Source organism: Mastigoproctus giganteus, chromosome 1, assembly GCF_048544385.1.
Source record: "Mastigoproctus giganteus isolate SK-2022 chromosome 1, ASM4854438v1, whole genome shotgun sequence".
NCBI classification, from domain to species: domain Eukaryota; kingdom Metazoa; phylum Arthropoda; class Arachnida; order Uropygi; family Thelyphonidae; genus Mastigoproctus; species Mastigoproctus giganteus.
In genome coordinates, this window is record NC_143575.1 from 108,558,886 (window position 1) to 108,572,378 (window position 13,493).

At 36.4% G+C, this 13,493-nt stretch overlaps 1 protein-coding gene across 1 annotated transcript in view; it reads left to right on the forward strand.

The window, feature by feature from the left end:
- The window catches only part of LOC150091089 (ecto-NOX disulfide-thiol exchanger 2), a 230,637-nt gene that overhangs the window by 172,136 nt on the left and 45,008 nt on the right, over window positions 1–13,493 (forward strand). Inside the window, exon 10 of the mRNA XM_090382875.1 lies at window positions 6,606–6,712. Coding sequence (XP_090239001.1) covers window positions 6,606–6,712 — 107 coding nt within the window. The remainder of the gene's footprint in view (window positions 1–6,605; window positions 6,713–13,493) is intronic.

Here is a 13,493-nt window from a genome sequence, read left to right on the forward strand (position 1 = left end):
ACTGATGTTCTTAATATTAGTATTGGACTTGGTGCATCATAGCCTTAGTTGATCATGCATTGAAAAAAACTAAAATCATTCACTCATTGCACTTTCCTAAAAATTTACCCTAATTGTAGCAAATACTTCTTTGCAATAAATAGCATTTCTTTTTTTGTAATAATTTTAAAAATTCTGTTGTAAATAGCTTGTTATTTTGTTATATTTTGCTTTGATGAATTTGTTGAAGTGTTTCTTACATTTCCTTTATTTTGTATCTCATTTTTAATATTCCATCTTTAGTAAAGACTGTTCATAGCTATATCCAATTGGGATATTTAGTTATCCAGTTTATTCAAATGAGAGCCAGCCAGGTGGGTAAAGTACCTGCCCGGCAACCCAAAGGTCGCGGGTTCGATTCCCGCCTCGGGCTTGGATCAAAGTACTGCAAAAACCTTGGGAGGTGCAATATGGCCACAGAAGCCGATGCGCCAACAACTACCAAATCAAAAAAAAAAAAAAAATATTCAAATGAGTTATTTAGTCTGTACTCTAAATTTTTCTTGTCTCTCCAAACTTTCATGATTTTTATTTTTATGTCGCTAATCTTTGTACCAAATTCTCTACAACCTGTAATTTATTCTGATATATTCTTGAAGATTTTGAACATTACAATTATCATTCACATATAATAATGATCCAGTTTGTATCTTCCACATTAATTTATATTTTATGAAAAATGTTTCATGAAAATTATAAAAAGTAGCCATAAGGTGCCGTCCAGCTTTCCCAGTGTTAAACTGTAATGTTCCAGTGCTACTTTCAGTCCTTGCTACAAATGTTTCATTTTTATACAAACTTTTTATTCCACTTAAGAATTTATCCTTGATGCTAGATTTTTATAAAATTTGGAATAAACTTTTTTTGCATTATCCCAAAAAAAAAAAAAAAAAACCCACCGCATTTAAATCAGGGTTGTTATTATTATGTTCTCATGATTTTTCTATATGTGTTAATGCAAATATTTGATCTTTGTTTCTCTTATTTGGCCAAAAACACAACAGCATTTCTCCAAGATTACATTCAGCAGTTTTTATGAGTCTGTTTTCTGAGATACATACATTGATTTTAGCTGAAATAGATTTTTTTTTTTTTACAATTTACAAAATTTTGATATTGATTTTATTTTTACAGTCATTAGACTTACATGTTATTGATCCACTGTGGGCATATTTGGAGAGGAGAGCGAGAAGCAGATGTTCTCCGCCTTCAAGGAGCTTGAAATGTTCCTCCATGAAGAATGGTTCCATACTACTCATAAGACAGCTCAAAATTTATTTGAATCTATTCTATGTAGAATGCAAGCTGTTTTAAGAGCAGAGGATGGCCCAACACCATTTTAGTGCATCCTGTAACTCTTATCACAGGTGTTTCCATTATTTTGTCTACCACCTGTACTTCTCTTTATACTTTTTGATTACTTTAGTTATGAATTTTCTCCCTTTTCTGAGATTTTTACACTAACACCAAAACTCTTTCTGATCTTATTTTCTACATCTTTCCAGGATTTTTCTTTAACCTCTTTCAGTCTTTTGCACTTTTCCAATATTCCAGTACCAAAAATTTCTTACTTTTTTTTTTTTTTTTTACTGTAATTACTACTTTAACTTTTTGCATTCACCATGGCATCCTGAATTTCCTGTCTTTATAACTATTAAATCAAATTCTCTTAAATTTTTGCCAATTATCTTTTCAATGTTTTTTAAGAATGTTTTTATATTTAAGGACTTTTGGCAGATCTGATTGCTGTTCAGATTTCTTTGTTTTAACATTATTTTTAATACCTCCTATTTTTGATACTAATGACCATTCTTAATTTGATCAGGGAGATCAGTTCAACTATTGTTTAAGATCCTTTTCTGTAATGATAAGAGTTGGCTTTTCTTTTTATTATGCTCTCCTCTGTGTAAAGTTGTATCTTTATACTGAAATACTCTTTGTAATTAAGGGATGCATGGCTTATAGCCTTTTACTGTTTTTGTTGGACTTATACCCCTTTCTCTCCCCCCCCCAAATTCTCAAGATGTAATTGTCATTTTCTACTCCCTATTATTTAACCTTTTTGTGAGTGAGTTTACAGAATGTATGTGGAGTGAGTTTCATTGAAATTCTGAAGATTTTTTGTAAAAATTATACTGTGTGCCTGTTGAGGTTTCCTCTTGTCTTTACTCAAAATTAAATTTTATTTCAGTTTTTATGCAGATTGATTATGCAACCAAATTATATTAAAAGATGTGCATCTAAAATTGTAGCATAAAACACCGACCAACTGGCATTTTTAAAAGCAAAAGATAAAGGGTTACATCACATATAGATTTAACATATGAGGGATGGTCAATGAGTATTTTCCCTCACCTAGCAATTGCAGGTGAACTACGGTGCATGCATGGGTTGGGACATGGTATAAAAAACACCTGATGCTGAGCTCCATTAATCAGTGTTACTCTTGTTCTTCAGATGTGAAAGGCAGCAGACTTAAGCAAGTTTGACAAAGGCCAAGTTGTAATGGCCAGATGACTGGGTCAGAGCATATCCGAAATGGCACAGCTGGTGGAATGCTCACAGTCAACCATGGTTAGTACCAACTGAAAGTGGTCCAAGTAGGGAAAACCCATGAACCGCCAGTGAGGTGTTGGACAACCACCACTCATCGATGCTCGAGGTGAGCGAAGGCTCTCCTGCATGGTACACGGCAACAGAAGGGTGACTGTGTCGCAACACACAGTACATCGAACACTGCTGAAAATGGGGCTGCGTAGCCACAGGCCACTCCAAGTGCCCATGCTAACCACGGTTCACTGGTGACAGCACCTACAATGAGCATGCGAGCATCAAAACTGGACCTTGAGTGATTGGAAGAAGGTCGTCTGATCCAATGAATCAAGTTTCTTGTTGCACCATGTGGATGGTCGGGTACGTGTTTGTTGTTTACCTGAGGAAGTGATGGCGCCTGGATATACCGTGGGACGAAAACAAGCCGGTGGTGCTGTGTCATGCTTTGGGCGATGTCTGCTGGGATCCCCTGTGTCCAGTCATCCGTGTGCCAGGCACTCTGACATCTACCACCTACCTAAACATCATTGCTGACCAGGTACACCCTTTCATGGCAACGGTCTTCTCCTTTGGCGGTGCTGTCTTTCATCAGGATAATGTGCCATGCCACACCGCCTGGATTGTTTGAGGAACATGAGGAAGATTTCCAGGTATTGCCCTGGCCTCCAAATTCCCCATACATCAGTCCCATCGAGCATCTTGGTTTCTGTTGGAACAGCAACTCCGATCTGCAGAGTCTCAACCATGCAGATCGGAGTTGCTGGTTACATGTTGGTACCAGATACCACAAGACACATTTAGAAATCTCATAGCATCCATGCCTCACCAGGTACAAGCTGTTTTGGCTGCACGTGGAGGACCAACATCATATTAGGTAGGTGGTCATAATGTTTTGGCTCATTGTTGTACACTACTAAGTCTGATTAGTTAGTGTATATTTTTTTGTTTTTCAGGATCAACTGGTTATTGAACTCAAGCCATGAATACAAGGTATGTTCGTGTCGGACGGCACCTGGGATTTCTCCCATCTCTGCTAGGAGATATCCCAGGTGCCATGAATACAGTGAGAGGTGGTAAGCTGGAAAAGGCTAAGGTCCAATCCATTATAAAATTTCTTAGGCACATCCGTAGCCAGGTGGGAAGGAGCAGCAGTGCATAGCACACGCTTCTTGATTAGACCACCAAATACGGAGGATGCGGTTCAAGCCCACCACCACCACCAAATACAGAGAATGCGGAAAGGTCAGGGAATGACCACTGCATATCCCCGGAGCAATATGGCCTTAGCTGCTAATGCTCCTAAAAACCAAATAACAAACAATTATAAAATTTCATCATTTGCAAGGCAAATGAGAAAAACAAATCCATGAGGAGATGAAAGCTTATATGGAGAGTATTGCGTATAATATCAGACTATGAAAAATTGGAGAAGACAGTTGAAGTGTGGATGAAGCAGTGTGCATAGTGCCCCAAGAGAAGGAAGGTCCATCTTTGTCAGAGACCCTGCCATTGCGGAACATCTCAAGAGAGACTAGTCCTCTGAAGACATGTGACTATAAACTTTATAGCAGATGAAGTGAGCTTTAGTGGGGGTTCTGTTTACACCATAATGCATGAGTTCCTGCAAGTACTTGTGGTGGCAGCCCAATGGGTTCAGAGATTGTTGACACCTCCTCAAAAACTCCATAGGAAAAATTGTTGTAGAGAGAATGATTTTTCACTGATCCCAAATAAAGCTGAGGTTTAATTGTATGCAAACAAGGTCATGTTGCTAGTCTTTTCAGACTCTAAAAGTATCTTCCTTACAGATTACCTCACTAAAGGCAACAGCATCACTGAGGAGTACTAACGAAACCTCCTGGGAAAGTTAAGAGAAGCTATCAAGTTAAAGAGACATGGGAAACTATCCAAAAGTGTCTGCCTCCTAGCTGACAATGCTCCTACTGACTATAAATTTTAGTGTTTGCAACCAGGTGTGGCTTTGAAAATCTGCAGCACTCGCCCTTTTTTTGTCAACCTTCAGACCTTACCTAAAATGAAGAAACCATTTTTTTTTTTTCATTTATCACTTAATTCTAATATTACTTGCCATTTTGAAATTTCTAGATCTATTTTTTTTTCGTGTGTATATGTGCACCCCCCCCTTCTTTTTTTGTAAATTGCATAAAGATTTCAGAGTGACGAGGAGGTAACTAATGAAGTGGAAGCTTGATTTTTTGCCCAAATTGAGTTTTATTCAAGAGGCCTAAAAGAGCTTATCCACAGGTGGGAGAAGTGTGTAGCTCTAGAAGGTAGTTACTTTGAGATGGATGAAGTTGCCAGTCATATTTTGAATCACTAAACCAAATATTTCTGGGTGAGGTAAATACGTATTGGTCACCCCTCATATTTTAATGCCACTTAACATATGCGATTTTACAATTCAGCTTCTTAAACTGGCTAACTGAGGAATTCAGTTAGCCAGTTTAAGAAGTTTGCCAGTTTAATAAATGAGGAATTCAGTTTCACAAATGAACTTAATGTTTCTGTAGTATAGTCTCTATTTTCCATAACTTAAGGTTAAAAAGATTTATGGATGCAAACTTCTTTGGTGTTTCAAGTACAGTTGTTTTATTTTACCTCAGTTCAGCTCTGGCTATAAATGAACATTCTAATGCTTTTTTAGCAAATGTACATATTGCCTCATAATAACTGCAATGGAATATACCAACTGTATATGACTGAAACTTTATTAACATAAATTAAAGCAGAATAATAATAAAGACTGGATAAAATTTTGTTGTAAAAATAAAATACACTGACAACTCTAGAGTTAAAAACAATTTAACTCTAGAGTTGTCAGTGTATTTTTTTTTTGTAAATTGCATGAAATAAAATTTAGGTGGTACAGCCTAACCTGGATCTCACAATCCATTACTGTCACCACCTGTATTCTGCCTGTTTAGGAAAATGGCAATTCCAGCAAATGAATGAAAATTGGCAAAAATTTAGTTCTGGGATTGGCCATTTTCCCAAAAGCAGTGCTTCAGAGATGATTATGCAGAATGGAGATTTCACCTCAGAGCTGTAAATTTTTACCACACTCCAGTGATATTGAGAAATTTATTAAATTATGGAATTATCTAATTTCTATTAATGAAATTAACAACTCACTGATAATAAGCAGTGGACTATTTTCTGAGTTTCACGGCTTGAACATGAAGCATTAGGCTAGGATAAAGATCCATTTTATTGTTTAGCATATTAAAAATTCTTAAACATATTTTTATAAATTTAGATTTTTCATTTGTAAATACACTACTTAAAAGAAAACTAAAAGGGACCAGCAGGTTGTTACCATTAAAAAAGCATACGTAGGCCATTTTCTAGTCTGGAAAAGATACTATCAAGAGCACATAAAAGTATACTTCATGAAACAGTTGTGTGAGACATTTAGATTTTCTCCTTCCAAAATATACACTTTCCAAAATATTTAGTTCCAAACAATATTCATCTAAAATTACTGTATACAGTACATGTTACATTACATGCTATATTTTGGAATGGGTTATTGTATGTTTATTGAATCAAATATTTACTGCACTTCACAATAGTTACTTATAATTTTACAGGGTTATGTATAAAAAAAAAATTTTTTTTTTTTTGTTGAATGCAGTAAGGTCAAATTAAATCCAGAAAATTCATGATCTGGTATGGATGAGGTCTCAACTCAGTGTATATTTTAGAAATTTGATGGGTAAAATTTAAAAATAGTTCACAATTACTTCAAAAAAACATCCATTCAATTTCCAAATAAGTAAATCTCTCTCTCTCTCTCTCTCTCTCTCTCTCTCTCTCTCTCTCTCTCTCTCTCTCTCTCTCTCTCTCTCTCTCTCTCTCTCTGCGCGCGTGTGTGTGAACCATGTGGTATGTGAATATAATATATAATGATTAATCCTGAATAGGCAAGTTATCTTTAAGTTTTAATTAAAGAGATTCTGTTTACAAGTGTTTTTATTTTTTATTTTTTCAAGTCAATATGATAGAGAAGGTATTCTTGGCAACCAATCATCAGAAAGTGTGGGATCATTTCACTAAAGCACAAAGAAAAAATATTGATTCTTGGAGAAAGCAGACTGAAGTAAGTATTACAGCTTAATAAAGAAGCATATATACATTAATGCAAAAGATTATTCAAATGAAAACTACAAAAGTTAAATAAAATCTGTATTTCACAAAAAACAAGGAAACTTTGCATGACAGTGCAGTCCCATTACATTCGGAAGCGTGTCGAACATAATGAGGACTGCATGACAATCTTCATTGCAGTCCCTATTACTTTCGGCACACTTCCTCTAACAATACACTAATCTGGATTTCTTGAAAGAAGTTTTGTGGTTGGTGTTGAAGCCATTTGCAAACCTCCATCTTGACATCTTCATCTAATGAGCAGTGACTTCCATCTAGTAGCCATAAAAGGTGATAATCACATGTAGCTAGGTTCAGAGAGGATAAGTTAATACCTCAAACTTCATTTCCTGTGTCTAATTCAGTTCAGGATGTACAGTGTTAGGATGGCCACTAATGTGCTGCAGGTACAAACCCAAGGAGAACAAGACCACATTTCCTCTTGAATTGCTGGCTTAATTGGTTCAGAAGCACATCACAGTATTTGCCACTCATCACTGTTTCTCTTCTCTCTAGATAATGTTTCAGAATTATGCTTATGATCCCAGAATACAGTGAATATCATTTTTTTGGTCTCATACCATCCAAAAAGCACAGAGAATGTACATTATCATTTCTCCTTCAGTTCTGATATTAAATGACAAATCTTTTCAAAAGTGCAACTGCTCACTAACATTAATATGTGCAATTGTAGCAATTTCTTCAATAGTAATATGAAGTACTTCTATTGAAGTATATCAGTGAAATATAATTTCTCATGCAGTTTGAACTTTTTAAAAAATTCTCCTGCTTTTCTTAAAAATTCTGGTTTTCGTTTTCCTTACATTTACCTGATCTTCAGGTTTTTGAAAGTCAAAAGTTGGCAGCTGTGTTTGCGAACCAATAAATTCCATATATTCCAATGTATAAGTCAGCCCCCTGTTTTACAGTCTCCTTTTTAATTTATCTATTTTTGCTCTTTCCTTTAAAAGTTTACATTGTGACATTTTGTTACACAGCACTCCTTTACATTACGAAACAAAAATCTACAGCCATGTTGACAATGTGACTTTACTCTTATTGGTGCTATTATGCACATAGGATACTTTGATTGTGTAAGTGAGCCATACCTTGTTGCATGTTTAGTACTGTACCACAAGTTGGTTTCTCTGAAAGAGTGCCTCAATATGGCTCAACTCTTTTGCTATAAGAAATTGGCGAGAACTTGAAAAGTAAACCCAGAAATGTAACTTCTGATGGATTCCACAAACTGTGTTCACTTGATGGTGAAGATGAGCAAATTCTTGGGTGTTAAAAAGTGAGAAACAATATACAAGGGTGGGTCAATAAGTAATGCACTATAAGCTGTAACATCTTTATTATCTAAGATATTGTAACCATACTTCACATACATAAAATATAGTCTTTCAACTTTGTGTGAAAATATCACTCAATGTGAAAACCACCACACTCTCAGCATTTTCTCCAGCATTCTTTCCACGGCAGTGAATGCACTTTGGTAAAGAGCAGGAGGTTGATGATTACACCACTGTTTTAATGTCAGAAATGAGTTCAGTATTATGAGGTGTGGTCAGGGCTATAGGGTTGGTGGGGCGTTATGCTCCACTCCAGCTGGATGATCTTTGACAGTGGCATTAGTGCTGTGTGGCTTTTTGTTATTCTGATGAAACTTTGTCCTGCCAATTCACTTCAGGTCTTTTGGATTTCAGAGCTTGATTAAGCTTTTCCCCAGGGACAAGCAGTGTCTTTCTTTGTTGATCGTTGTTCCACTTTCCAAGAAAGCAATAAAAATGAGGCCATTTTGATCCCAGAAGAAAGTGGCCATAAGTTTTGTTGAAAATTTATATTAATTCTTTTATTAATGGCCCTGATATCGGCATGTTTTGGTCTCGAATCAACTTCACCCACTTAAAAAATGGCTTCATCTATATCTTCATACTGGGTCACGTTTCCTCAAACAGTTTGAAAATTGAAATAGTTTTTCAGAAAGGTTCACACACTACTGGTAGGAATACCAAATTTTAAAGAATATATATTTTTTTTAACACCCCAATCTACACTATTAAGCACTCACTTTTTCACACTACACTCAAGGAGTTTCTCTTGGACATTTGTAAGGTTACTTTCAAGGCAGCTAAAACAAAACTGATTTAGGGACCACTTGTTACACAGCACTGCTTTACATTACGAAACAAAAATCTACAGCCATGTTGACAATGTGACTTTACTCTTATTGATGCTATTATGCACATAGGATACTTTGATTGTGTAAGTGAGAAATGTAAACAGAGACAGGTGGAATTTAGCGAAAGCATAGATGACTCATTTCTTCAAAACAACAGATGAATTTCTGGGATCAAGAAAAATCACTCTCTTCTAATTATCTAATAGGGTGCTTACAGTAGAAAACAGGGTGATCAGACCCGATGTCGGGAATATGCCTTAATCTTTGCCAATGGCTGTGGACACAGATAACAGTTGACCAGCATGACCTCTCGCACTGGTCAACTGTTAGGCCTTTCCCAAAACCTTCTATCCTTTTCTATCTTACACCGTGGTTGGCCAGTTCCTCCTGCAGGGTTTTACGGGCATCACTAAATTGTAAAATGTTTTAGCTCTTAATTCATGGAATTAATTCTTAATCTTTTTAGTTTGTAATTCATGCTTCTACGACATCAGCTGTATTGCCTGAAGGCCAGAGGTGTGAACAATGCCCGGGTCTCTTGAAATCAGTTCGTTATATGGAAACTATTTTCAATGCACGGACCAAAGAGAAATCAAAAATTCACTGAATGGAAAAACATGCTGTCTGGAAGTTCGTTAAAGATAGGTCTGACTGTACTGCTATATAATTAATTGAATCTGTAATATCCTCATATGGAGGACAGTACATAGGTAACAAATAGAAAGAAATAAAACTAGTAGAAATATAGACATGTATTGTTCTGCATACAAAAGCTGTTCATTACCATTGTAGTTATATCACTGTTAAATATTACAATAGCAGATTTGGGTCTATTTTCTGAAGACCGAATTAGCCTTGCCATTAATGGAATACTAGTTACCTTAAATATTGACTGATTTGTCTGATTAGCGTAATGAGGTTCTTGTATGCATACAACGTCAGAGTTATGCTCAACAGTTGCAACTCTCACTTCGTCCATAACTGCACGTGACCGTTGACAGTTCAGTTGTAAAATTTTTATCTCACTGATTACTGTTTTGACTCGGGAATTCATAAATCTATTGCCCTTATTATCCATTATTGGTATTCAGTTTTGACAACTCTAGCTTTGCCGTACTCCAGACACTTTGAATCTCTAATGGAATGATTACAATCCCTTTTCCTTCTTTTATAATTTATACATTTTGGTGGTTGATCTTTATTCAGACAGTCAGCATAAACATGTCCATTCTCAGCACTCTGAACACTGGTTTATGAAGACAGTTGTGAGCTGTGTGCCCATATCCCAAATATTTAAAACATTTTGACACAACAGTAAACCTACGAAATTCATGTGCTGAAAACCCCAAATAAATTCTATCTTGATTTATAATACATTTATACATACTTGGGGGGAAATCCTATCACACAATTAGTTTGATTTAATTTATTTCATGACTTAAATCTAAACATCACTTCTTGTGTAACTTCCACTTTTTGAAAACCATACTCCTTCAGATTTTTAGAAAATAGATTTCAATTATTTCTTCTGTAGAAATCTCCCTTAACACATCATACACTGAATGATCACTGAATTATGACCACCCCTATGAAAAAGGAATGCGACACATTGACCACATGAGATATGAGAGTGCGCAGTTTGTTGACCTATATAGCATAGATAAGGTGTTAATGGTTCAATAGGTAGTAAAATTCTGAGCATGATGGGTAAAAGGAAGGATTTATTGGACTTTCATAAAGGACAGATTGTGGGAGCTCGACGAGCTGGTGCCTCGATTTCTGAAATGGCTGAACTGGTGGGGTGTTCAAGAGCCACTGTTGTTAAAGTGTACCGGGACTGGCATCAAAATGGTCAAACAACGACCCGGCAGCAAATCTGCAAAGGTCAGTGAAAGGTTGACGTTAGAGGTGAGCACTGGGTCTGACGACTCGTACAGGCGAATATGTGCAGAACTGTTGAGCTGCTGACTACCCAATATGACATGGGCCAACCCAAAACAATATCTGGCATGACCATGCATCGCACGTATGGGCTATTCCAGCAGATGACCCCTATGGCATCCTCTCCTAACCAAGGTTTATCAGCATAAAAGACTCGCCTAGTGCAAAGAGCATGCAAGTCGGATGTTAGCAGACTGGAAGAAGGTGTGCTGGTTGGATGAGTCACATTATTTACTCCACACCATGTACGAATTTGATGTCAACAACATGAGGCTCTTGATCCATCATGCATAGTATCAAAAGTGCAGGCCAGTGGAGGCGGTTGTATGGTGTGAGCCACGTTTCACTGGCAGGAACTTGGGCTCCTGGTGCATGTGGAACAATGTATCACTGGTCTCCGCTATTGTCAACTGCTTGCTGGCTGTGTACACCCCAAATGGCGATGGTGTCTTCCAAGATGACAATGCGCTGAGCCATCGGGCACTTGATGTTCAGGAATGGTTTGAGGAACATAGTTCTGACTTCCAGCATATTGATTGGCTTCCCAACTCCCCCCGATATCAATCCCATAGAGCACTTGTGGGACACTATGGAAAGGCATATTAGGTGTCTGGATACACCAATCACCTCCATACCTGCATTGCTGACTGTATTACGCACAGCTTGGTTAGCCATACCTCCCGAACGCTTCCGACACCTTATTGAATCAATGCCACGTTGGATAGCTACTGTACTGAGGGCAAAAGGAGGACCTACAAAGTATTAGGTCATAATTCAGTGATCACTCAGTGTATATCAAGATTGTAGGATCATTTAACTTTGGTCTGTCACACTTTACTCCCCCAGTGAATAGTTTCCGATATGACAAGTTGGTCTATATCTTCTTGATTTTCCATTTCTAATAACACTCCTTTATTCGCTTTTAATTGTGCACTCAGCAGTTTCTTTCATCTCATAATAATAACACTGTTTCCTGGTAGCAAGGACTTCAAATTCTTTTTTCTGTACAGACTCCTGATCTTTTGAAATAACTTGACCAATCTGTGCTTCCCCAGTGTTATTTGTTTTTACTTTCTCAACATAAGCCACAGTAAAAGGGTAACCCCTAAATATGTCGTCAGTTAAAGAATCTTTCTCTTGTAACTCTTATATTTTTGCTTTTAATCTTTTGTTATCTATTATTAGAGTTGTTGTAATTGTTTTCTATTCATTTTTCCAACACAAAATTTGATGCTGATTTGGCCACTTTGCTGCCTTCATTAGTTATATAGTCCATCGATTGTTTTTTTCAGCTTTGTTACTAAATCATAAATAGAAGTGGCATGTTCATATCTGTTCAGTATTATTACATGCTATTACTTCACTTTCTCTGACACTTACACTTATTTCTCTTTTTGAATCATCTTGAAATGCATAATCTATATCGTCCTCCAGCCCTATTTCTTTATCCAATTCTATTTCACATCAGTAACTTGCGTATCTGCATCTATTACCTTATTATCAGGTGTACTATCTAGACTTAGACTTAATACCTGGCTGGTTTTAGAATCTGCTTTCTGTTAAACATTTTCTCCTGGACTGCTTAATTCCCCTGTCTGCTCTATGCTAGTATATCGACTATTTTGTTAATTTCTAGTAATAACTTGAAAGTAATATATAATAAGTTGAAACTCTTCCTCTAACATTTTTATTATCTATTTTTCTTGGTATCCCTACCTGTTTAGTTAATTTGGAGGTTCTGAACAGCACTCATAATAGTGGGGGAAATCCAGAACCTTCCTTCCACCTCCTTTCATACAGGTGACCCCCCCGCTTAACGCTGATAATTCGTTCCAGAAAAACAGAGTGCTAAGTGAATCTGTGCTAAGCAAGTGCCGCATTCCCATAAGGTAACATATGTATTTGTGAGTTGTGTGGTCAGTACCATAGGATATTTCCTAATCTGTAATAAACGGTAGTGAAAATATGCACAAATGTTGGTAAAAATATTCAATATTTGTACATATAAAATATTCTGCATTACATGCGCATATGGTTATGTGGTAACTACTTACGTAACAAAATTAAACTTAAAATTCCAATTTTTTTTTTTTTTTTTTTTTATAATATTTAACTTAACTGAATTCTGCATTAGATATTATCTTCAATAAAATTAGTTAAAGTCTCTCCATTTCAATCCTAATAGCCAGCCCAGCCCTAGTTGCTTGCAGTGGAACAACTGTCTTTCCCGCTGCTAAAATTAATTCTTTATAATTGTTCTTACAGTTAAACTTGCCAGTCCTAAATTATGACACACATCCGCTTGTCGTTGACTGGAGTTGATTCTCTTCAAAACGTCTAATTTAATTTTCAAATTCAGTCTTTTTCTTACATTTATAGTTTTCGTACTGCGTCCAGACGTTGTTCCTTTTTCATTCTTATCCGCCATTATTAACTCTTCGAAAATGTAACTGTGTTGGTTACATTAATTATGATTCAATGTTCGAGTAAACTGTCTGTTACGCACTGTCTAATACAGTACTGTACTGTGTGATGACTAGACTGGATAAATGCATTATCGCAAGCAGTATACTTGATCATTTTTTAAAATGTTGATCTCGGAACTACA